At 36.8% G+C, this 26,750-nt stretch overlaps 1 protein-coding gene across 3 annotated transcripts in view; it reads left to right on the top strand.

Moving 5' to 3' along the window:
* PIAS1 (protein inhibitor of activated STAT 1) overlaps nucleotides 1-26,750 on the top strand; it is a 120,437-nt gene that overhangs the window by 12,721 nt on the left and 80,966 nt on the right. For 2 of the 3 annotated variants that reach the window (XM_006749435.3, XM_031020614.2), the window contains exon 2: nucleotides 18,300-18,744. In XM_006749435.3, the coding sequence (XP_006749498.1) occupies nucleotides 18,300-18,744 (445 nt within the window). Of the gene's footprint in view, nucleotides 1-17,972; nucleotides 18,044-18,299; nucleotides 18,745-26,750 lie in introns of those variants that run through there. The other variant, XM_031020613.2, reaches the window with a different exon arrangement.

Here is a 26,750-nt window from a genome sequence, read left to right on the forward strand (position 1 = left end):
GAGAAGCAGGCTTCCCACCGAGCAGGGAGCCCGATGTGGGGCTCGATCCCAGGACCCTGAGATCATGACCTGAGCCGAAGGCAGACACTTAATGACTGAGCCACTCAGGCGCCCCCTGAATTATTATATTTAAGATTGTTTCTCCTCAACTTTCACATAAGAATTAACTAGATTGGTAGGAAAAAAAAAAGTTAACATAACTTAACTCTTTTGAAAAACTTACTATAGGGGCGCCTAGGTGGCTCAGTCATTAAGCGTCTGCCTTCTGCTCAGATCATGATCTCAGGGTCCTGGGATTGAGCCCCACATGGGGTTCCCTGCTCGGCCGGAGGTCTGCTTCTCCCTCTCCCACTCCCCCTGCTTGTGTTCCCTCTCTTGCTGTGTCTCTGTCTCTCAAATAAATAAATAAAATCTTAAAAAAAAAAAAAAAAACCTTACTATAGTCTTTTGTTTTGAGATTTTTGTATCCCTCCTGTCCAAATGCCTGCCCCCTGCCCACCTCCCTTCCTGCCTGACCCATGGTTTTAAAAAAGGATCCTTCATTTTTAGGTTAGTATTTTGCCAAGCTAAATTGACCAAAATCTATTAGGAGCAAAAGACTTTAAGTAAAGTTAAGGTTGAACTTTAATAATGATTTTTTTTTTTTTAGATTTTATTTATTTGACAGGGAGAGACACAGCGAGAGAGGGAACACAAGCAGGGGGAGTGGAAGAGGGAGAAGCAGGCTCTCTGCTGAGCAAAGAGCCCAGTGTGGGGCTTGGTCCCAGGACCCCGAGATCATGACCTGAGCCGAAGGCAGACACTTAACGACTGAACCACCCAGGCGCCCCTGAACTTTAATAATGATCTTACAGAAAGTTAGCTTACTGTTAGATCTTTGAGATATCTTAGGGTTTTAGAAAATTTTCTCCAAGGGCTAGTTTTTTCTCTTGAATGAAACTAGACAATTTGAAGTATGGTAGAATTTTGAACAGTTAGAACAGACATTTTCTATTGTATATACTTGCCTTTTGTAACATAAAGATGAGTTCTTCATTGTACATGGTACAGAGTGCCATTTCATTCCTGAACCTTTACATGTGACCTATCTGGAGCTTTTAGGATCTTTATTCCTGGTGTGCTCAGACTTCATGATGAAATGCCTTAGAATGGGTATTTTTCAGTCGTTGTGCTAAGGTACTTGATGGCATAGTCTGGAGACATATGTCCTTCACTTCTAGGGAATTGTCTTGAATTAATCCTTCAGTAATATTCTCCCTTTCATTTTCTGTTTTCTGTTGTTAGAGGACTGGACCTGTGCCTTTCCTTTTTTTTTTTTTTTTTTAATTAATTTATTTTTTTAAGTAGGCTCCACGCCGAGTGTGGAGCCCAGCATGGGGCTTGAAGTCGTGAGCCTGAGATCAAGACCTGAGCTGAAATCAAGAGTCAGATGCTCAACTGACTGAGCCACCCAGGCGCCCCTACTTTTTTTTTTTTAACCAGTTGATTATTGTCTTTTGCTCTTTGTGCTTGTGACTTAACTTTTCTTTTTTCCTTTTTTAAATGTGATTTTGTTTCCTTTTAGGGAGGGAATATGGTCGGTGTTTGTGTATGATCATTGGTGGACATTGTAAACTCTGTGAAGCTCATAATATGAACTATATTAATATATGGTAACCATTCTTAAATAGTTGCCAGTGTTGAGTGAAGATTTATATTTAGTGATAATAGAAATTGTGTTCTTTTTTGAGAAGTCTAGATTGCTGTAAGAAAATATATATACAAAATAATATGTATAACTTTGAGGAATGTATAACTTATAGGAGACTAATAAAACATCAAACTTAATAGAGTATTCCAAAACTTTGAGGCCTTTTTTGGTACACCCTCATCCTATTTCCTCCCTAGTTCCTTTTACATAATTTATATTAATAAGTTGCTTTTAAAATCAAAACTGGTGGTGAAATATTAGTTATGTATATTATTTACTTGTAAGGTTGTTTTTAAGCTGTTGCCTCTAATTAAATATCATAGTCTTATAAATTTTCCAAATTTGGTATAGCATTTGAAGAGGAAGATTCCATAGGTGGAGGTGGAGAAGAAAGTTTTGGAGACCTCATTTTGAAAACATGCATAGCTGTGGTAAATATATATGCCCATAGAATCTAGCAGTTATGCCTATTGATGTTTGGGGAAGACAAAGGGGCTTAAGTTAATTGCAACAGTGATAGACACTTGGTTAAATCTTGAAAAGTGCTTAGATTTTTATGTGTCCTGTAATCCATGAAGAAGTTGAAGTGGTGAGAAAAGTTAACTTTTTGTGGAAGCATAAACCATTAAAGTTTGTGTTACACTTAATATATTTAATATATTTTTTCCATTATTTTGTTCGATACATTTAAAAAGGTTTCATGTAAAGTAAAACATAATTATTCCTTTACTGGGCTATATACATTCTGTGCTAACCCTTGAAAACAAATAAGCACTCTCCCCTTGCCTTGCCTTTTCCCTGTTTCAAGTTTGGCCTATCCTATCCCAGTTGGTTAAGGCAACTCATTCCATCAGTATAAAAATGAGAGCTGGTTTACCTGTCAGATACTGTGTTAGATGCTCAGTCGTTACTTGGAAGTGAAATAGATTTGAGTCTTGGCCCTTGTGAAACTTATATTCTAGTATTCCAGTTAAGTACATGAAAAATAGCTCGGTTCTCTTGCACCTCTCTATATCTGAATTTTTATAAAGCACACATTTTTATAATTAGCAAAAAATTCTGTTTTTAAATTTTGGAAGTCTTTTTTTTAAAGTTTTATTATTTATTTTAGAGAGAAAGAGAGAGAGTGAGGGTGTGAGCATGCGAGCATTGGGAGGGGGAGCAGGAGAGGGAGAGAAGCAAACTCTGTGGAGCTGGATATGGGCCCCCATCCCACGACCCTGAGATCATGACCTGAGCCCCTGAGATCATGACCGTATTGGACAGTGCAGCTCTAGAACAATATCCCTGCCATTGACAATTATGGATGTATAGTAACATCTGTTTGCCTGTGTGCATGCATTCTTCTGCCTGCCTGTGTTGTAAATTTGGAACCAGTTGAGGGTGCCAGGCATAGAGGGGGAAGGGAATTTTGCAAAGGAAAATTTAATGATGGACCGTGGAATCTCTCTAAGCTGGATATAAGAGGGCAGATGGATAGAGAGTGATTGATATTTATGATGTTGAATAGTTGCAGTGGAGGTACGTAAGCAAGTATAGGAGGTGGTAGTTGGAGGATTCAGTGTTGAATTAGTGATTTTGGAAGTGGCGCAGGTTTTGGTAGAAAGGTCCAAGGTGTGGCTACAGGAGTGAGTGGCTGAGGGTGGAGAGTAATGATAAAAAGTTAAGAAATACAGCTGAGGGTATTGGGTTGGAGTTTGGATAGTTGAGGCAGGTGCTAAAACCTTCAGTGAATGGCAGGGATATTGTTCTAGAGCTGCACTGTCCAATACGGTAGTGACTAGTCATATGTGGCTATTGAGCATTTGGAATGTGGCTGATCTGAATTGAGGTGTGCTGGAAGTGCAAATATATAATGGATTTTGAGGACGTAGTGTGTTTGGGGATGAAAATATCTCATTAATAATTTTTATATTGATTACATGTTGGACTGATAATATTTTGGATATATTGGGTTAGGTAAAATATATTATTGATTTTACTTGTTTCTTTTGATTTTTAAAAGTATAGTTAGGAGGCACCTGGGTGGCTCAGTTAAGCATCTGCCTTCAGCTCAGGTCATGATCTCAGGGTCCCGGGATTGAGCCTTGCATTGGGCTCCCTGCCCAGCAGGGAGTCTGCTTCTCCCTCTCTCTGCTCATGCTTTCTCTTTCTGTCTCTCTCAAATAAATAAGATCTTAAAGAAAATCAAAGTATAGTTACTAGAAAATTTAAAATTACATGTGTAGCTTGAATATCTTATAATCTAGTTCCTTTTACATAATTTTACACACACATCAATTACATGTGTAGCTTGAATATCTTATAATATAAGAGCTTATAATATCTTTCTTTTGGGCAATGATTTTCTAGAAATAGTATGAACAGCAAGTAGTATGAGGATTAGAAGGGAAGATATCTGTAGGGGTCTCTGTAGAACCCAGTGTAAGAATCCTTTTGGAGAGGGAGTGGATTTTCATTGCTTCTCTGATGCTTTCTCTTCAGCTGTTTTTTGTGCTTAGAGTTCCCTTCTATTTAGCCTCTCCAGACCTACCTCAGCTCCCTTTGCCCCATACCTGACCTCAGGGAGTTTGCCTCATACATATGGAGGAGAGAAATGTCTAGAACAACTATAAATGAGAGCAACATAAAAGAGTAACCATATGAATAGTTAACAATGTATTCATAAGGGGAAGAGGTCACTTCTGGTTAAGCTTATTTCAAACTGGGCCTTAAAGGAGAAGACTTGATAGTTGATCATAGGAAAGTTATTTCAAGCAGAGGGAACAACAATGAACAAAGGTAATGTGGAGAAAAAACACTGAGGTATATTTTATGGAACACCCAGTAAATTCATGTGTGGAGATATACATAGGAGAGTAATGCAAATTCTGGGAAGTTGGGGATAGATTGTCACATTGAAATTATGAGTCTGAAACTGTAGTAAGTTCTATAAAGGAAAAGGACAGAATTCTATAAGTACATGTAACAAGGAGACCTGACCTGGTTTGGGTGCTCAAGGAAGGCTTCCCTGTTTCTGAACCTTCTGAACTACAAAATCCCTCCACAAAGAAGTCTTGTCACGTCTTTCTTAATGTTATGTCTTTCTTTCCTTCCCAACTACCACCTTATTATTTCATTCTCATAGTATCATTTTGGTGTTAATCAACAATCTCTAAATTGGTCTCCTATCTTAATTTCCCTTTTCAGTTCACTTACTCTTCAGTCACATTGACTTTTTAATTATATGTCAGTTTCTTCCCCACCCCCTCCATTTCCTGCAATTTGAACCGTTCTTTGTAGGAGTAAGAACAAAATTCTTTAGCCATCCTAACTAAGTAATCTATTGTTTGGATACCAGTAACATACTGACTGGGCATTGGGCAGAATTATATAATGTCTTTATTTTAAGGAGGTAATGTGTGTATTTCTAATAGGTTTGCACTACCAGTATGGTTCATAATAATTAAGACAGATGTCAGATCATCATTACTCACATTTATTGACAATGAGCAAGACACAGTCTGTATAGACAGCTTATAGTTTGATAGAGAACAGACCAGTAAACAGGACTTATCTACGTATAACATAAGGGCTGTATTGGGTTAATCTATGGAGCATATAGGAGGGTAAATTTACTAATGTTGAGGGTGGACTGAAGAAAGTATCCCAAAGGTGATGCCCTCTAATTTGACACCTGAATGAGTTGAAGTTAGCTAGAAAAAGGTTGGGATGAGAGAGGGAAAAGAATTACTTGCTGAAAAAACAGCATGTATATACAAGTCCCGGATGAGGGGGAGCAGGTAAAGGGGGTTAGTGGCAATGGCTGAGACTGGATCATGAAGTATATTTTAGGCCATGCTAGGAAGTTTGGCCTCTATCCTGAGTGTAGTGGATAATCACTGCAAGGTTTAAGCATGAGAATGACACGATCAGACATATTTTAGGAAGATCACTGGTATGGAGAATGACTTGGAGGGGATAATGGAGATCGGGAGAATAGAGATAGTGGTAGTCTGAATTAAAGTGGTAAATAGGGCTCTTCAGGGGACGGCATTCATAGGCATTCAGAATGGTCCAGCATTTGACATACCATTGTAGGCTGTCCTACAATAGCCTCTAAAAAAACTAGGCTGTCCTGAACCCCTGGTAATAGAAATGTTTACCTTTCTAGCACCAAAATTCGCATTAGCGTATGCCTAGGTTGACTTAGAGGAGTTCATGCTCTGTGACCTAAAGTCCTTAAAAGGTTGTCTAAAACAAAAAAACAGGCCCCTGGACGGCTCAGTTGGTTAAGTGTCAACCTTTGGCTCAGGTCATGGTCCCAGGGTCCTGGGATGGAGCCCTGCAGTGTGGGCTCTCTGCTCAGCAGGGGGCCTGCTTCTCCCTCTCCCTCTGCCTGCCACTCTGCCTACTTGTGATCCCTTTCTCTCTGTCAAATAAAATAAAATCTTATAAAAAAATAAAAATAAAACAGAAAAACATTTCAGCAGGGCCTTTGGTGGGTCCATGTGTGCAAAGTGTGTTTGCAACACGATCAAGTGGGCTTTCCTTATGGAGGAGCAGAAAATCGTGGTGAGGGGCTCCTGGGTGGCTCAGTCAGTTAAACGTCTGCCTTCGGCTCAGGTCATGATCCCAGGGTCCTGGGATCGAGCCCCACATCGAGCTCTCTGTTCAGCGAGCCTCTCTCTCTGCCTACTGCTCTGCCTGCTTGTGCTCTCTCTCTCTCTCTGTCAAATAAATAAATAAAATCTTTAAAAAAAAGAAAAAAAAATCATGGTGAAAGTATTGAAGACACAAGTGCAGGGTCAGAAAGCCAAATTAAAAAAAAACAAAAAACAAAAAAAGAAGCTTTTCTGAGCAATAAAAAAATCAAAAGGCAAAAGCATCAAAAAAATAAAGTGATAATAGGGACTTAGACATTTTAAGGTAGTAGGATTGATATTGGTAAATAGACATGAGTGAAGGAGAAGGTGGTGTAGAAGTTTCTGGCTTGGACATCTGGTTAGGTGGATGGAAGATTTGAGAGAAATTTGATGTATTAGGTTTGGACATGTTGAGTTGAGTATGTGTGGGACATAGACGAAGTGGATTTGGGAATTAACAGCTTAGAGATGAGATGGCATTTTGAAGTCATGAGATGGATGAGGTCATCCAGAAAGACTGGTCTGAGTGAAAATAGGGTCAAGAATAGAGAGGAATTCTCATAGTTAAGACGTGGAATAATTTTTTAAAATATCTTTTAAAACTTTAAACATCTTTTATGGACTGCTTTAATGTTTTTAAGATACTGCCTTTCCTTACAATTTGATATAATGGACTCTTTAAAATTTTGCAATTACAGATGTCTTTCACTGTCTATATCTGTTTGGTTCGTGAGTTCAGTTAGCAAGAATTTATTAGTCTAGAGTATTTTGAAAATATATGTAAGATTACTAGCGGAGAATTCTTCAAGAAGTTTGGGAAAAGGGTTCAAGATTAATCATCATCTACGTAACATTTTAACTGCATGCAGTAACATGGCCATGTTAATTTGACATTTGGTAAAGGTGGTTCACATGTTTTATAACTCATATTTAGTTTTGGAGTGTTAATTCTATGACTAGATAATTTATCATCCATACTGGGGCACTTTTAAGTATGGAAGGGGGAAGCTTTTAATAATTTTGCTGGAACAACAAGCATAAAATGGAACTCCTGGACAACTTGAAGATCTTGTAATTTGTTCTATATTTCTTCTTTTGTGAAGTGCTAAGAAATGAGATGGTAATAGATTAAACAATGATAATAAAGAAGGTTTTGTGGCTAAGTAAATTTGCAAAATGTTAAATGCAGCATTAACATTTCTGTTGGACTTCTTGGGACCTTTAATGTGTTCAGATGTGACTTGAGAAAGGAGGGCATGGTGGGGAATTATAGAATCTTGAGTTTCTTGAACTTATTTTGCTGTAGAACCCTATTTCTCTGAATATCCATTAACACTATGAACCTAGTTTGGAAAATGCTGATTTAGAGTCTCCTGTTATTTAAATTAAAGCTCTTTAACATGAAGCCCAATCAGATTGCATCTTAGTTATAAGTTTTATTTTGGGATTTTGATAGGTGATGTCTAGGCAGCTGACCGTATTTAAATAAGTAAATTTTGGGGTGCCTCAGTTGGTTAAGTGTCCAACTTTTGATTTCACCTCAGATCATGGACTCAGGGTCTTGAGATTGAGCCCCATGTCAGGCTCTGCACTGGGCGTGGGACCTGTTTAAGATTCTCTCTCTCCCCTCACCCCAAACCGTAGGCAAACTGTCATTATAAGACCTGAACAACATTTTCCTGCAGCCTGTTTTTTCTTTTTAATATTTCTCTGTAGTTTTTGAGAAATCATTTCCAGGGCTTTTATTTTATTTTTTAAAAGTTTATTTATTTACATAATCTCTACACCCATCCTGGGGCTCGAACTCATGACCTCAAGATCAAGAGCCACATGCTCTTCTGACTGAGCCAGCCAGGCATCCCATTCCCAAGGCTTTTTTTTTTTTTTTTTAAAGATTTTATTTATTTGAGAGAGAAAGGAGTGGGGCGGGGGCAGGGGCAGAGGGAGAGGGAGAAGAGCAGACTCCCCATTGGGCAGGAAGCCGGACACTGGCTCTATCCCAGGACCCTGGGATCATGACCTGAGCCAAAGGTAGATGCTTAACCCCCAGGGGCCCCCCATCAAGGCTTTTAGAAAATTTGTGTACATCTTTTCTAAGCTCATTTTTCTCTGAAAAGCAAGCCTATAAATCAGGATTGAAATAGGATAGCTTTAATTATTTTTCTTGGGCACCCCGGACAGGGTGTATTGAATAATAACCTTAAGATTGGGGAATATTGGGGAAAATAGTCATCTACATCCTAAGTAGTTGAGCATTGTTATTTGTAACCTTAAACTTTATTGTTATGTGAAGGGGAATCTCTTATGTGCCACAGGGCTCTGTAGTTTTGACTCCCAAGTTTTAAGGATGACCAGTATGAATATTTCTGGTTTTGTAGGTGGTCCTGGGAAGAATATGTTAGATGACAGAATCGAAGGGAGTTAGTTCATCGTCTCCTGGGCAGTTTCCAAGTGTCATGTACTATACTTAGCATAGGTGATATGGAGATAAGTGCTTGTCCTTGAAAAGCTCAAAGTCTAGGGGAGGACATAGACCAGAAAATCAACAATTTATAATACCATCTATGTGCTGCGGTAGAGGGTGGAGAGTGCAGTTCCTCAGAGGGGTTTTAAAAGGCTGGAATGATGAACTGGAAAAAAAAAAGTGAAGTTTAACAGAACCTAATACAAAGTTCTACTTTTAAATTTAAAAAATTTGTATTAAAGCGTGAGGTTTAACCTAAAAGCAGTTCATATAAAAAAATCAGTTAAAAGTTTTAGTTAACTTCAAGCTTAGTATGAGCAACTATATGATGTGGATGCAACTCCCCCTCATTGCTAAAACAAAAACGTAACACATAACACATCCTTCCCCTTGCACAGGTAAAACAAACCAGTAAGCCTAAACTTTGAATGCCTTATTTGGTTGTATTGGTAGAAATACTGTGTTCATAATAAGAGAGGTGGTCATACTGCTGTATTCAAGATTAGGCTGTTATCTGGATTATTTCAATCACTCAAGTACAGTGGACTGCTAAAGCTCCAGAGAAAAATGATCAGGGTGGGAAGGGGTCTAGAAACCAAGCCTGTTGAAGGAAAAGAGCCCTCTTAACACGTTTAAAGAATAGACTGTGGAACACCAATAGGACAAAACTTTAGAACCATTGGGTGGAGTTAAAGGAAAGTTTTGATTCATAGAGCTTTTCAGTAAGGTAGGTCACTTTAAGATTAGGTTGTGAAGTCTTAGAGTTTCAGCAGAGACTGGGAGACCATCAGTTGAGGAGGTTACAGTAAAACTTCATATATTAGATGGAGAGTTGGACAAGAAGATTTCCAAAGTTTTATTTGATGTTGTGATTCTCCTGTTTCCAAAAACCATCATTTTCCAATTATCTAATAGTGTCTATCATTGTCAGTACTCTGTAGCATTGTGTGGACTTTGGCATCTGACTTTTGAGTTGGACTGCGTTACTTGCTAGCTCTGTAACCTTGCGTAGGTTACATCTGTTACTCTGAAATAGTTCCCTTGATAATTTCCCTCTAGGGCTTCACCTTAATCTCTTTTCTGGGATTCAGAAGGCTGTGATTTAAAGACTTTTTGTTTAGTTATAGAGTGCGTTTTTCCCCCTCACTTTTTGTTTTGTTCGTACTTGTCTTTTCTTTCTTTTAAGCTTCTCAACTTTCAGAGTATACTGTTTCTTTCATAGCTTCTTGTCTTGTCTGAAACTTAAATTAGATGAGATGGTATCTCCCAGTTGCACATGCAGTGTTTTGCTTGTTTATGGTTGGGGGAGTTTGGAAGAGAATCCTCAATCTTTTATAATTTGATAGAATTAAAATTTCTTCAAGCCCTGCTTATTATTTTTAAATGCTAGATTTTATTTGAAAAGCAAATGGTGATTGTTCTCATGATCATGTATGGTACTAATTGTGAAAAGAGGCACCTGTAGCTAAGATATTGCATGTGACCGGCAGTTTTTCTTTGCAGTATTTCTTGGTCCTGTCTCCTCTGTGTTGACTGTCACATTTCCTTCTTCCCTTATATGTAGATAAATAGTTCTTGTTGCTATATATTTTAGCTAGAAATCTTACTAATCTTTTTTTTTTCATCTGTCCTACAGGTGGCTGCTTGGATAGCCTTAAACACTGTTTTTATCACATTTTCACTGCCCCCAAATATGCTTGTTTACTCTGTGTAGTTAAATTCCTTATGTCATTTTAGTGCTCCCTGTCCCAGTGTAACAAATATTCTGCTTTAGCTAAGATTTGTGATAAGACACTTCTCTTGGTTAGTGTTTATGAGCTTAGGCTCTGGAGTCAGGTTGGGTTTGAGCTCTGTCTCCATCACTTATTTAGTGTTTGACTTCAGGTTTAGCATCAGTTTTCTTATCCATGCAGTGGGAATAATAATGGTCTGTCTCTTGGGTTCATGTGAGGGTTAAATAAGTTAATCATGTTTACTATAATTAGTAAATATGGTTGGCATATTATAAGCATGTAACATATATTAGGTTTATCATTATTTTCATTCTGTCAGCCCAGGTAAATGACACTTAAAATTTTGATTGAAAACATTACTAACCTAGATTCACTGACTTTACAGATTGTTTATATTTCCTTAACTATGGAAGGGTAGAAGAATGAGAAGAAAGATTTCATTTAATAGTTATAACATTATAGAATTTTGAAATTTTAAGGAATTTTTGAGAACCTCTAGTGAATCTCTCATTTTTTGATGTGAGAAAACAGACCCTCTAAAGATTGCGATTCAGTAAATTAGTGGTCAGGTTGGTACTGGAATCCAAATTCTATGTGTGCTGGTACCATATTATATTATACATGTACCTAGCACATAGTAGGTGTTCAGTAACTTTTGAGAATCGAGTTAAAATGGTGATTATGTATGTCTGTCTCTGAAGACTAGCTTCTCTGTATGTGTTCACTGTTCCTGTATTCCCTTTTTCTTCATACTCATTTAGGACTGTGCATTGATCCAGAAAACATTTATTGAACATCTGTGTGCAGAACAGCCTTTTACTTAAATAAAAGTCATATTTTCCTACCTGCGTAAGAAGTTTGGCAATGTGTTAGAATCTTACACTCTAAACTTTGTTTTTTATTAGAAAAAATATTTTATCCAAATTTTAAAATGTTCTGAGTTAGGTTTGTTATTTTTAATATCCAAGTTGTCATCTGGAAGGAGCCTTTTGAAGGACACATCCATATGTTTCATGAAATGTGGTGGTACCTAAATGGGTGTGATGTTTAAATCATCTGTCAGAAGTTAAAGCCGTGGTACACTAATTTAACAGTACTAGGTTTATACTCTGCTTAAAGGAGAGTGAGATCTCCATATTTTGTCATTATGTGCGACTAAATGCAGCTGGTATGATGGAATTAGAGACCAGGAGAAGACAGAGAAGATCAACTAGAGGAGTAGGCTCTAGAGGTCACTTTTCAGTTATCTTATATTGAGAAATAAATAAAATAATGAGAAATTGGGTTGAACAAGATTATGGAGATAACCAACCTGACTTGCTCCTTTAGTAGAAACTGTCTAACTAGGTTTTCTGGTTGAACTGGGCATTGTTGACAAATTACTAATCTAACAGCTGCTTATTAACTATTTCAAATGGAGAGGATTAGAAATGATGCAGAAGTCATTTTCATTAGATGAAGCATCTGACTTTAAAAATAATATTTTTGTTGTACTGTAGAGGCTTTAATGTATGCAGTTATAGAATGAATGATGCAGTTTTGATGATTGCTGTTGTGGATAGAAAGCAAAAGTATAAATGAAATATTACGACATTGTTAAATGCCTAATTTGTCTATGTTCAGAATTCATTTTGGTTTACTATTGGTTATAAATTGATACCAGATAAAGATTCATAATATAGAGTCTGCTTTATTATGATTAATCCTCTAAACTACTGAAGTGGGGTGTGTGAATGAAAGTAATTATATTGCTCAACAGGAAGTACCTAATTCTTATTCACAATTTAGGTATGACCTTTAATAATGTAAGGTCATAACTAAAGAACAATAATACTGGCACTTTTTATTTAATTGCAAAAAGCACTCTGTCTTTAGTACTTGTTGATATTGCTTGAATATTGTCTGTATTTATCTTTCTCAGAATGTGGTCCCTGCCCCTGTGGTTGGCATAGTTGTTCTCATTCACACACAGACACACACACACGCGCAAGTGTAAAATTTTACATATCTGAAAAGGGGATTAAGTTGAAATGTCTTCTTTTTGAATGGTGGGGACCTCTCCCTCCTTTCTCCGCCTTATCCTGAGAACACCGGAAGCCAGTCATACTGCCAAAGCAGAACATTGGAGGATTCCTCTGTCAAAAGTGATTAGATAAAAGGAAAAAAGGAATCCTCAAAACAGCCAGATTCCTACCTGATCATCCTAGAATGAAGTACCCCAATCTGCTCACTCACACAGATCATTTGATCATGTTTTTAGTATCTTACTCTTAAATATAAATGGACAGCCAGCGATCGCCTGTCATTTGAGGAAAACATCAGGACTAAAAGGCAGAGACCAAAGCAGATAGCGAAAAAGAACCCAGAGGTTACAGAGACCATGCACACAGCAAAAGAAAACAATAACAACGCCAAATACCCAATTTATTTATATCGTCAGAGAGAAAACAAGATACTCCATTCATGAAAACTAAGAGCAAGATGTAGGGGAAAAAGAAAAGAAAAAAGGCATGTAACAAACAGAACAGAGCTCATGGGAATGAAAATTTTAATAGAAGCGTTAGAAGATCAAGTTAAGGAAATCTCTCAGAAAATAGAGCTAAATGCAAGAGATGTAAAATGCAAGAAAAAAAAAGAAAATAGAGTAAAGGAAAATTGGAGAATCGGTCAAAGAAGGCCAGTACCTAAATAATAGGCACACAAGAAATGTACATCTCTAAATTTAAAAGACAGCAATTACCAGTTCATACAATTAAAGCAAAAACAAAGCCCCACAGAAAAACCAACCCAACCCCAAGATGCAACACTGTAAAATTGCAGAGCACATAGAAAGAAGCTTTAAAAAAAAAAAAAAAAAAAGATTTTATTTATGTGAGAGAGAGCATGAGCAGAGGGAGAAGGAGAAGCGGACTCCCTGCAGAGTGCAGAGCCTGACGCAGGGCTGGATCCCAGAACCCTGAGATCATGACCTGAGCCCAGGTCAGACGCTTCACCGACTGAGCCCCCTGGGCGCCCCAAGAAGCTTCTATATAAGCTTCCTTAAGGGGATGTACAGGCTACTGTGAAGCATTGGGGATCAGGATGATGCTAGGCTTCTTAACAGCAACACCGGAAGCCAGAAGACAGTGAGGAGAGGCTGTTAAAATTCTGACAGAACATGCTTTCCTGTCTAGAATTCAAATACTGAGCCAAACTCAGTTATCTAAGTATCGGTAAATGAATATATTTTTGGACAATGCAAAGAATAAAAAACCGTAGCTTCCATTTCCTTCTTAGGAAGCTAATGGAGGAAATACTCTACTAAAAAGAGAAAAGTAAGAAGAAAAAGTGAGGTCAGTGAAATGGGATCCAATATGGAAGAAGGACAGGAAATTACAAAGATATGTTGAAGGGAAATTCTATGACCATGGTTGTGTACCAGGTCTAGAGAGTAAGCAGTCCAAATTGGAACCTGATAGAGGGCTACAGAAGGCATATATTAAGAAAGAAATGAAAACAGTTTTACCTGATGTATTTGAATATGTTGAAAGTTACACTTTTTTTTTTAAGATTTTTTTATTTATTTGACAGAGAGAGAGGGGGCACAAGCAGGGGGAGCAGCAGAGGGAGAGGGGGAAGCAGGCTCTCTGCTGAGCAGGGAGCCCGATGTGGGGCTCGATCCCAGGACCCTGGGACCATGACCTGAGCCAAAGGCAGACGCTTAACTGGCTGAGCCACCCAGGGGTCCCGAAAGTTACACTTTCATCAGTTTGCAGATGAATTAGTAGTTACCTAGAAAACAAAGCAAATGCACAAATGGTGCAGTTATTAACTATGGAAAGCCAAGGTTCTACAGAAACGGAAGAGTAATCACGATGTACTTTGGCTCAAATGTGTATATTATTTACAGCTGTAGTAATGTAAACAACAACTGATTCAACTGAAAATTGTGATGGGAATATGGGGGTAGAGATGTCACAGAGCTAAACCATTATTGTTTATAATAAGTCAGTTTTTTCCTAGAAGGAAAAATTTTAAGAACACATAGACCTGCTGTATAGAATATAGTGAAAAATGCCAGAAGGAATAGCCAAAAGACTTGAAAGAGGTTGCCTCAGGGATGTGAAAAGTAGGGGCGGGGCAAGGGACACCTGTTTTCTCATCACACTATTTGACTTTTTAAACTGTGTGCATATCTGCTTGATTAAAAAAAATTAATTTTAAAAAGATGCCCCTCACAGAAAGCTTTGTACAGTGTATATACATCTCTCAGGCTCTGAAATTCCTAGGGTTCTGACATCTCTATCATTTGGGGATGTAGAGTCAGCAGAATGCTATTTAGGGAGGTAATGATTTCTAGTAGTAGCAGTGGTTGATGTTATCCTTAGTTATAAATATTCATTTTGTTGTAGTGCTAACAAACGGAGATTTTTATTTTTATTTATTTTTATTTTTTATTTTTTAATATTTTATTTATTTATTTGACAGAGACACAGCGAGAGAGGGAACACAAGCAGGGGGAGTGGGAGAGGGAGAAGCAGGCTCCCCGCAGAGCAGGGAGCCCGATGCTCCCTGGGATCATGACCTGAGCCGAAGGCAGTCGCTTAACCGACTGAGCCACCCAGGCGCCCCACAAATGGAGATTTTTAAACACATGACAGATTAAAATATATTGCATTTCAACATCTCAGATGTAAGGGTTTAGTTTTCCTCTGTGTTGTCAACACTTTGCAGTGTGAATTGACTGCTCCATGCTTCTCTGAAGCTTTTCGGTTGAGTGATGCGTCAGATGTTTGTGTTTCCAGCCCCCTTTTATTTAGTTTTTAAAAATACTGTATGCTTATTACAGTCCTTAAGAGTATGCAGCAGCTGCTCCAATAATAGCGGTGGATAGTACCCCATCTTTCACTAAACCTGATTTTAAGGTGCAGTGGTTAATTTGAATCCAGATGCATTCTTTTCTTATCTGAACCACCAATTTTTTTTTTTAAGATTTATTTATTTATTTATTAGAGAGAGAGAGAGCATGAGAGGGGGGAAGGGCAGAGGGAGCAGCAGACTCCCCGCCGAGCAAGGAGCCTGATGTGGGACTCGATCCCGGGACTCCAGGATCACGACGTGAGCTGAAGGCAGTCGCTTAACCAACTGAGCCACCCAGGCGCCCCTGAGCCAATTTTTTTAAAGCCAAAATATTGAAGCTTGAAATGGAGATTGAATATTAAATCAATTAGTCTTTTAAAAGGTTTTTCTCTTTCCTAATTGAAAGGCATGTGATTTGTTTTCTCTAAGAGACAGTATCATAGTTTAAGAGCATAATATTTGGAGTAGTTGTATAATATTCAACAAATTTCTTAACCTGCTTAGGCCTCAGTTTTCCTATCTGTAAAATGAGGACAGTACCTGCCTCATAATTTTGATGGTTAATTACACATCCTGTAAAAAAACTTATGTCATCTTTTTTCTTTTGACCATCACGCAAGAGATTTTATTTTATGTGAATTGCCAATGTGTACTTCCATATAAGTAAAACAATAATACATCTGTGCTGCATTTAAATCCTTAATACCCATAGAGTAAGGACAAAAACTGTCATCAGTGAAAGGCCTGTGGTAATCACTGAATTCAGGTTTATTTGTGTTTGACCTAGGAGAATGCAGTTGAAGTAGGAAGACGTTCTCTTTCTAAAATTTATACTACTTTCTCTGTAAAATGAAGTGCATTTGACCAATGCCAACCTAAATTTATTTTTAACCAATAATCTTTGAAGCATAATTTCTGTTATTTCTCCAAAAGCAGAAGCTTACTTATTAATATAGCACTTTTTGGTTGAAGTCCCAGTTCCTTGTAAAATAAGTAATAAAAATCTTTAAAACTGTTTTGTACTCTTAGGACATTTTGGATAGTCGGGAGAAATTGATAGCTTGCTGACACTATAGTTAGTAATTAATCTCTGATCATATCTAAAAAAGAGAAGCATTTATAGGATTTGGGGTAGGCTTTATTTGTAAGGCCTGTAGTATTTCTTTGTGTGCCTTCTATTGAATGTAAGAGTTTGGGGGTTTATTTGCATTTATATTATAGTTGTATGTATAATTTACCATTGTAGATTCCACCCTACCCTTTCTTCTGGTGTGACTTTCTTATTTATTTCGTTCTTTCATTCATTTATTTATTCATTGTCCAGGCATTTGATGTGTTTCTACTGTTGTCAGACCCTAGTGTTGGATGCTGAGGGTGACATTGGCTTGTGCCCTGGAGAACCTCAAACTGGTCATGGAATCACTTGTACAAATAGAAAATTATAAAAAAGCAAGACAAGTGCTAAATAAAGATACGCAAAATGGCTAGTAAAAATAGAAAAGAGTCATTAATGTTTCAGGCCTAATGGACTAAGGCTGACAAAAGCTAGAATTTGAGGAAACAAAGTATTTTTCAGGCCAGAGAAGTAGGGGAAGGGTTAATATATGTTTGATAACCAGCTATATTATATATAAGGCTCTTTATATACTGTTTTCTCACTATTCGATTTTTTTTACTTAATTGTTTTGCGCTGTTTAAATAGCTTCCAGAGGATTGACTAGGGTAGGGTGGCCTCTCAGGGAGTGGCAGTGAATTAGGGAAGGCAGTTTATCTTTTGTGTATTGCTATTAGGTCTGAGGTGAGGGGATAAAACAGTTGGGGAAATAGAGAGCCAGTGGTAAGCTTACCTGTGTCTTCTACCCTAATACCTCCCTGTCAGTGGTGATCAAGTCAGGATTCTGGTGTTAATACTGTCTGATCTTGGGTAAGCCATTTCTTCTCTCTGGATTCCATTTTCTTCCACTTTAAAATGAGAGGATTGGTATAGTTGGGCATTTCCTGTTGGTGGTCTCTTAGTAATTGGAGAAAAAGGAGAAACAGCGACCAAACAAGTTTGGGAACAAAGAGTTAAAGTTAAATAGATTTCTTTATTACAACCTTCCACATTATGGCATGTGGATTGAATTCCTGGACTTTTTAGCCTGGCCTTGCCAGTGGAGTGAGTCAGTATTATGTTTCCAGCTCTGTCCTTTTCCTAAAGGTTTAGTGAAAAGAGAGTGGGCTTTAGAATCATACATATCTGGGTTTGAATCCTGACTGCTACATAGTAGCTATGTGGCCTTAGGTAAGTTATTTGACCTTTCTTAACTACATAGTTTCTTCATGTGTAAAGAAGGAAGGAGATAACACCTTGTGGAAATAATAAAGATTTAGTGACACCCATATGAAAATACCAAGTATATCTGGTAAATACTGGGTCAGAAAGGATATATAGTTTTTAAGTCCTACAAATTCCAGGGTCAGCATAGAATGTAATACCTGGTAGTATGTTATTTATACCCTGCTGCATCTGGTGTTTGAGGTGGGCATTTATGTGTTTCATGTATAGTTATATACTTTTCCCCCCAAGAAAACAAATGTTCTTGAGGGCTCATCCTAATATTTTGCCATCCACATAGCACTCAGCACTCTCCTGAAGACTCAGTAAGTGCTTGATGAATAGCTGACAGTTGCATCGAAACAGTGGAATGAGGTGAGATGTGGTTCTACCTGGTGTATACTTCATCTTACATCTTTCATAACCTTGGGTAGAAGTCACTGAATTTATGAGTATTAATTTTTACATTTTTTTGGCTACTTATTTTAAGTTGGAAATAACTAGAACTGATTATAACTGAGCTGGCTGTTAAAATAAACCATGAGGGGAAAGGGTTAGAATAAGGTATTGTTTAATGTTGTAAATTATACTATTGGAATACTAACGTTTTACATTTTGTTTTGTCTCTAAGCAAATGGTTATGAGCCTTAGAGTTTCTGAACTCCAAGTACTGTTGGGCTACGCTGGGAGAAACAAGCACGGACGCAAACACGAACTTCTCACAAAAGCCCTGCATTTGCTAAAGGCTGGCTGCAGTCCTGCTGTACAAATGAAAATTAAAGAACTCTATCGGCGGAGGTTCCCCCAGAAAATCATGACGCCCGCGGACTTGTCCATCCCCAATGTCCATTCAAGTCCTATGCCAGCAACTCTGTCTCCATCTACCATTCCACAACTCACTTACGATGGTCACCCTGCATCATCACCGTTACTCCCTGTTTCTCTTCTGGGACCTAAACATGAACTGGAACTTCCACATCTTACATCAGCTCTTCACCCAGTCCATCCGGATATAAAACTTCAAAAATTACCATTTTATGATTTACTGGATGAACTGATAAAACCCACCAGTCTAGGTAAGATTATTCTATAATGGTTATTTGGTTACTTGGGGTGGGGGTGGGGAGATACATTTTCATTTTAGAGTTTCAATTTGACCCAGTTTATTATTCATAATGGGATTTTCCTTTGGTAGTAGCATTCAGATTACAATAAGGATCTTTCAGTTTTAAACAAAATCAAATATATAAAAGCTATCTTTTAGGCAAAGAAAAAAAGTATAGTCACGTTTCCAGTGATGGTTGCTGACACAGTAAATATTAAAAAGTTTCCCAGAATATAAACTTTTAAAGTGTAATGTTTTAGATTGTTGATTAATATTTTATAATAACCCTTACAAATTAAAAAAAACCTAGTAATACTACCAGCCTCTGAATTCAATTCTTAATTTTCAAGGGTTGATGACATATAAAACAAATGACTGGCTAGTTTTGATTATTTGAATGAATAAATGGTCTTAATTATTATAAAAGGAGATTTAAGCTTTGATGTGTAGTATTTCAGTTTCAGCTTACTTTTTCAAGTGGATATGTGTGCTTTGCAGGTGCACACATGATCATGGTTTTATAATATGAATACTTAAAATTTTATTTGCTGTGTTTTATCATTGTTTGATTAATGTCTAACATATTAATAGAATTCAGTGTATTAATTGACCTGTAATTTTAATTTCTCCAATACTACCTTGCTTTATTTAACGTAGAATAAAACTGTTGTGATTTCTGATACCTTTGTCATAATATATTTAAGATATCAGATGTCCAGTTGCTGGTTTATTGTCATAAATTAGTGGTTGACAAGCTGTGGCCAGCAAGGCAAATTCAGCCTGTGATCTGTTTTTTGTGGATCTAATAAGCTAATATATGTGTGTGTGTGTGTCTGTGTGTGTGTGTTTTATATTCCCAAAGGGTTGTTAAAAAAACCAAAGACAGGAACAAAAAGAATAATATGTAGCAGAGACCATGTTTGTCTGCAAAACCTAAAATATTTACTGTCTGACATTTACAGAAAAAGTTTGCTGACCCTTGTTATAAATCAATAAACATTTCAGCTTGGGGGGATTGGTTAGTGTTAAATTTTGAGAACATACTGAAATTCTTTGAATTGGGAAATGTTTGTTTTTAATTATATTTAACAGGATTTACCTGAATAAGTTTATAGGAATCATTTTCAAACAACATGAATTTTATATCGCATTATTTTATTTTAAAAATAACTATAACAAGGTAATCTAACACTTGTCAAGAACCTATTGTATGCTTATAAAACTTATACATGCTCATTATAAAAAATGAAAGTGTCAAAGTCCCTTCCTCATTAGTGGTTCAGTGTGTATGCATATATAAACAAGTTACATTTCTTGTTTTTCAAGAAGGAATCATACTTTACACCGTGTTCTGTGACTTGCCTTTTTTTCCCCTAATATAGACATCTCTCGTCTGTCTTGTTTCACATTTTTAATTGAAGGCCATGTATACACACATACAGTATGTGAGCAGATGCATATATATATACACACACACACACATTCTAGCTCATTTCTTATTAAAAAACTATATACTATTCCATGATTTAAATAAGTCCTCTGTTAAAAGACAGATTTTTCTAGTTTTTTGCTGCCAAAAACTGTGCTATAGTGAATATCATCTGAAATTTAAAAGGAAAAAAATGTTGGTGGCTTTTATTTGATTTGATTCCCAGTTCTCAAATTCTCTTCTGGTCTTAATTAATGTATCTTGCTGTTTTCATTTTCAGTAATATAAATTTCAGGTACCAGTGTGATAGATGATGTTTACATATGTATCTAAATTTTGTTATAAAGAGTAGAAATGCAAACTGGACACAAATTATAGTTGTACTGGATAATAGTTTAAATAAATTAGAATTGAGAGAATTTTAAGTTCATTTTTATTTCACTGAGGTACTTTGCTTGAATATATTTGTTGTGTTAATTTCTAATTGTCTACACTGATAGTCTTTTCATGCCTTTTTCTATCATAATTTACATTTTGTATCTTACTGCCTTTTTTTTTTTTTTTAAAGATTTTGTTTATTTACTTGAGACAGAGAGAGAGCATAGAGGGAGAAGGGAGAAGGGAGAAGCAGGCTCCCCACTGAGCAAGGAGCCCAATGCAGGACTCGATCCCAGAACCCTGGAATCATGACCTGAGCTGAAGGCAGACGCTTAACCAACTGAGCCACCCAGGCGTCCCTTGGCAGTAAATTTTAAATAAATTTTTCCATCTTTATTCTTTATCTGGAAACATAAATTGCTTCAATCTGGTGTTTTTGTGTGATAATTTAAAAACAATGCTATAAAGTTTTTCCCATCCTTGATGACCAGTAAGTAAACCCTTGTATTTATAAAATTGACTGGATTGAAGTACTCAAATATTTCCCATGAGATTTATTTAATTAGGCTTTCTTTGTACTGTCAATTCTCGTTGTTTGCACATTCTGTGTTTGTGAATGTCTGCTATCTCATTTATCTGTAAGTCCAAAATCATTACAACAGTTTCATGGTTATTTATGGACATGCGCCGAGTGGTGAAAAATTTGAGTCTTCTGACTCGCACTTTCACACAAGGTGACTCTTGCCTTCTTGTTTTCAGCTCTCATACTGTAATGACATGTCCTCTTTTGTGCTCTATTTAGTGCCATGTTTTTTGCATTTTTGTGCTTTTTGTTGGTGATCTCAGTGTTAAATAGCCCCCAGCCATAGTGCTGAAGCTCTGTCTAGTGTTGTGATGTACCTAATGGAGAAAAAATATGTATGTATTCAGTTTTGTTCAGACATGAATTAATGCTATTGGCTGTGAGGTCAATGTTAATAAATTATATTATTAAATTAAAATTATTATTAAGTAATACATAAATTATATATTAAATAAGGTGTCCTTGAACAGAAATGTATCTAAAACAAGGTTACATAGTGATTAGTTGATGAAAATGTGATCAGGGCTTTCAGGAACCTAGCCCTGTGTATTCCCTAGGAGCAGTGGTTCAGTATTCACTAATTCATTGTTTGTGGTGACTTTATATAACAATTACCACACATAATAAAAATTGACTGTAGGGGCGCCTGGGTGGCTCAGTCGTTAAGCGTCTGCCTTCGGCTCAGGTCATGAACCCAGGGTCCTGGGATCGAGCCCTGCATCGGGCTCCCTGCTCGGCGGGAAGCCTGCTTCTCCCTCTCCCACTCCCCCTGCTTGTGTTCCCTCTCTCGCTGTGTCTCTCTCTGTCAAATAAATAAATAAAATCTTAAAAAAAAAAATTGACTGTACATTTAAAGTATAATTTGATTTGAATACTAGTTTTTATTGAATAAATCCATTGTTTGTGGTATACACACAATAAATAGGTGTTACAGAATTGCTTGGTGGTATATAAATAGACTTCTAATTTCTCATTGTTACCATAGAATGAAAAGTCATCATTTTCGTTATGCATAAAACGATCTTACCAGAAAGTAATTTGTGGAGGTTTATTGATTCAGTAAATATTCAGGGGAGGGAATGTTCAGTGAATATGAAAAAGATTTATTGAAAAAAGATTTTGAGTAATTTGCAGAGTTTAGGATGAACATCTTTTAAAGCCCTATTTGGCAAAGAACAAAATAAAAGAATCTATAAGATGCTTTAATGTTATTAAAAGACTGTTTCTCCTTCAGTCTTCCGTGACTACTTCATCACAGAATTCACTTTTCTAAAGGATTACTTTTGCCGGTAGATCATTTGTTTTGAATATAGGAAAACAATATTTTTTGAAAAATTAAATGGTTTCTGACATTCTCTTTGTTTCTAAACATATATATATATATTTAAAATCATTACAAGCTCATAAGAGTTAACCTATAGCCAGCTAGTTCATCACAATTATCACTTGAGTCCAGAATGTGACAAGTAAATTTAATTTTTCGCCCCCGCCTTTTGGCCTTAACCATTAGATTTAAATGGATTTTGAGATGTTCTGATGTAACTTGAATGGTTTACTGTATGGTTCATGTTTCTAGCCAAAATCACAATAGTTTTGGTATCCCCAGTTTTATTAGGTAATTGTCATCCATTCTTAAACTCATTTTGTTATTTCTTGAACAATGAGTAATTTAAGTCTTTCATTTTGGAACCACATATTAAAGAGAGTTCTTTTCACTGTCCTTAGTTAACTAGAAGAATTGGGAGATGAAGTAAAGGTGGTTGTAAAGTAAAATGCTTGGTTCATTATTTTTGCCTATCATTAAAATCCTGGGGTTTTTTTTTTTTTTTTTTTAAAGATTTTATTTATTTATTTGACACACAGAAAGAGATAGCGAGAGCAGGAACGCAAGGGGGGAGCGGGAGAGGGAGAAGCAGGCCTCCCGCGGAGCAGGGAGCCCAATGCAGGGCTCGATCCCAGGGCCCTGGGATCATGACTCAAGCTGAAGGCCGACGCCCAACAACTGAGCCACCCAGGCGCCCCAAAATCCTATTTGTTCTATTAGGCTTATTTTAAATGCTTTAAAACCTTTTCCATGAATCTTTCTAAGATTTCCCCCTATATCTGTCTGTTCCTTCCCCCATCCAGAATTGATTTCACTTTCTTGCATGTTCCTATAACATTTTGTTGTTAGTTCCTCAAAATGGAAGGGTTCTGCTGTATTCATCTATATATTCCCATAATAGCTATCTATGAATCTGTTACATGGTAGTTCGGTAAACGTTTATTACTCTCCAGTTTATTTAAATACAGTAGATAGAGTCTTTTACTTCACTCTAATTCAGTGAATTTTAATCATTTTACCATTCAAATACAACCAAGGCATACCACGTTATCTATCATAAATAGTGGCTTATGGTAGGGATGGGAAATAGAGTAGGGAGAAAAGAGGTATCCTCCCCTTTATTGTTTCCACCCCCATTCTAATCCCTATGGTCAATCAGTGACTTGGATATTTAATATACTCTACATTTTTTCCCCTAATTACAAAGATATATATATCACATGTTTAATATATATCACATGTTTAAATCCACAGACACTACTTACTTCAGAGAGTAATTTAAAAATATTTCTGTTGTGTTCTAGTCAGTCATTGTTTTGTGTGTGTATGTGTTTGTGTTTATTTCTGATTTTGTTTTAATGAAGAGGAGAATCTCAAATACTAACTGACTTAACCCAGGAGATTCTTAGCCACATATATTGTTGACCCATATCAATAAAAAATGGGGCACAGGAAATTTTAATCTTCATAGTATACTGAGCACCATGTGTTAGAAGTGTACTTTGTTTGAAATATCTTATTTGTACAATGTGTCACTCTTGGTGCTGTTCAGCTATCGAATTTACAATTATGAAAGTCAAAAAGACAAGTCATTTTGGATTAAAATTATCTTATGTTCATTCAGAGGCAAGAGATTTTCCTTCAGTTCTTTAATATTTTATTTAGAATAATAAAATTGTTTAGAGTATATTGTTTTGGGGTTTTTTTAGAGTATTATTGTTTATATTGGTTATGTTGGTTGGCCTGTGTTAGAACATCATGGCAAAAACAAAATATTTTCACAGTGATCAAAAGAATGGTTTGACTCAGACGTGGGTAAACATCCATTAACACTCAGTTTTATGTTTAGTGTTTTAGTTATTTCTGTTTTCCTTGACTCAGGTAAATTTTTGAAAGAGCAACTACATTTTTTAAAAATGGTGCCTTTAAATATTTTTAATAGTTTTAATTATTTCAAAGGCTAACAGAAAACAGCTTTGCCTTCATTTAGAGTACTTGTGTAAAGTTTATTGCGTCATCGCAAGGTTTGCTTTATATCAAATTTAAGCCAAATTATACCTTCTCAAGGGATGTCTTCAGGTTTTTATTTTTCATTGATTAATTCATTTTTTAAAAGATTTTATTTCTAAGTAATCTCTACACCCAAAGGGGGGCTCAAACTCACAACCCCGAGATCGAGAGTCACGTGCTCTACTGAGTGAGCCAGCCAGGTACCCCCCTTCTCAGGTTTTTAAAAGTCTTAAGTAGTACGTCTGAATAAGTTCATATCATGTGTCTTTGCATTTCCCATAGATTGGTATGAGGAATAATAATTGTTGAGCATTATTTCTGATGTTCTCATTCAGTGTTCTACTTGATTACCAAAAGATACAACATTTTCTCTTAACCAGATTGGAACCAACTGATAATGATATTTAATAACTTAAACATTTTATTTTAATGTAAAACATATTAATGTATATCCACTTGCCAGTCTTTTGGTGTAGGTCAGGGCCTTTCTTTGAGACTGCAGGTTTTCCAGTTTTAGTTTTGGTGGTTTTTTTTTTTTAAAGACTTTTGTGCAGCAATTTGCAGAATCTGTTACAACTTTGGAAAAAAGTCTTTTTTTTTTTTTTAAAGATTTTATTTATCTGACACAGAGAGAGACAGCGAGAGCAGGAACACAAGCAGGGGGAGTGGGAGAGGGAGAAGCAGGCTTCCCGCCAAGCAGGGAGCCCGATGCAGGACTCGATCCCAGGACCCTGGGATCATGACCTGAGCCGAAGGCAGACGCTTAACGACTGAGCCACCCAGGCGCCCGGGAAAAAAGTCTTTTATAGTTATACCACTCACTTAATTTTATTGCATTTTTTTTTAAAGCAGCTTGCTTTTGTTAGGTCTTTGCAGAGCATTCAGCTTAGTGTTCATAAAAACAGCAACTCTTTCTTTTTGCACTTATATTTCATCAGTTTTATAATATTTAAGTTTCATAATTGCAAGTGCAACTGGCATACACAGGTTTGAGAATAAACACCTCTGGCTCCCCAGTGCTTCTGCACTGGAAAGTGGTCTGTTGGTACAAGCAGTCAGCTTGCCAGAGCACCAGTCAGGATGTATAGAGGCAACGGAGAACATCAGTTCAGTTAAGAGCAGGCCAGTAAGAGGGTTTCTACTGATTTTCTTTTGCAACCATTCTTACTTAACTCTCCAAAGACAAGGAAATTAGAAGTTTATTTGTTCTCTTGCTTGAGAATAATTTAAGTGGTTTCTTCTTTGGAGGAATAATGTGGATCATAATTTTTATGGTTGAGGTGTTTTTTGTTGTTTGTTTTTAAAGAAAGCTACTTTTGGGGTATCTGGGTGGCTCAATTGGTTAAGCATCAGACTCTTGATTTTGGCTCAGGTCATGCGTGATCTCAGGGTTGTGAGATGGAGCCCCACTTCGGGCTCTGTGCTGGGTGTGGAGCGTGCTTAAGATTGTTTCTCTCTCTCCGTCTGACCCCCTCCGTTCCCCGCTGGCACATGCCCTCTCTCTTAAAAAAAAAAAAAAGAAAAACTACTTTTATCTTCCTGTCACCTCTTTGAGAGGGGGGTAGATGGCAAGAAGTTTAGAAGAAGTAAGGAACTAATAAGTAAATGATGTTTTTAATCATACAATTTTATGTTTGTAGTCTTTAGAACTCATTATAGTTTAATTCTTTTCTCATTGAGGACACGGACTGTAAAGAAAAGGATAAAATGAAGTAAATTCACAGGCATTTTTTTCTTAAATCTGGTTTTTAACTAAGAATTATAATAAAAAATTGGAAGTTGTGAAGATGGTCTCCTCTTGGTCCTTCTCAATTCTTAACATGTAATATTTTTTGGAAAGCATTTGGATGCTGCAGACTGAAGTATCTGGAATACTAAGACACATTTTAATTGATCACATGGATGTCATTTCTTCAATTTGTGATTAAACAAGTCACTTGTTTATGTTTTATAATTTTTTTTTAAAGATTTTATTTATTTATTTGAGAGAGAGAATGAGAGAGAGAGAGCATGAGAGGGGGGAGGGTCAGAGGGAGAAGCAGACTCCCTGCCGAGCAGGGAGCCCGATGCGGGACTCGATCCAGGGACTCCAGGATCATGACCTGAGCCGAAGGCAGTTGCTTAACCAACTGAGCCACCCAGGCGCCCTTTCATTTTTTTTTTTTTTTAAGATTTTATTTATTTATTTGAGAGAGAGAATGAGATAGAGAGCATGAGAGGGGGGAGGGTCAGAGGGAGAAGCAGACTCCCTGC

This window comes from Leptonychotes weddellii, chromosome 9 (genome assembly GCF_054177405.1).
Source record: "Leptonychotes weddellii isolate Sample4059 chromosome 9, ASM5417740v2, whole genome shotgun sequence".
NCBI lineage: Eukaryota > Metazoa > Chordata > Mammalia > Carnivora > Phocidae > Leptonychotes > Leptonychotes weddellii.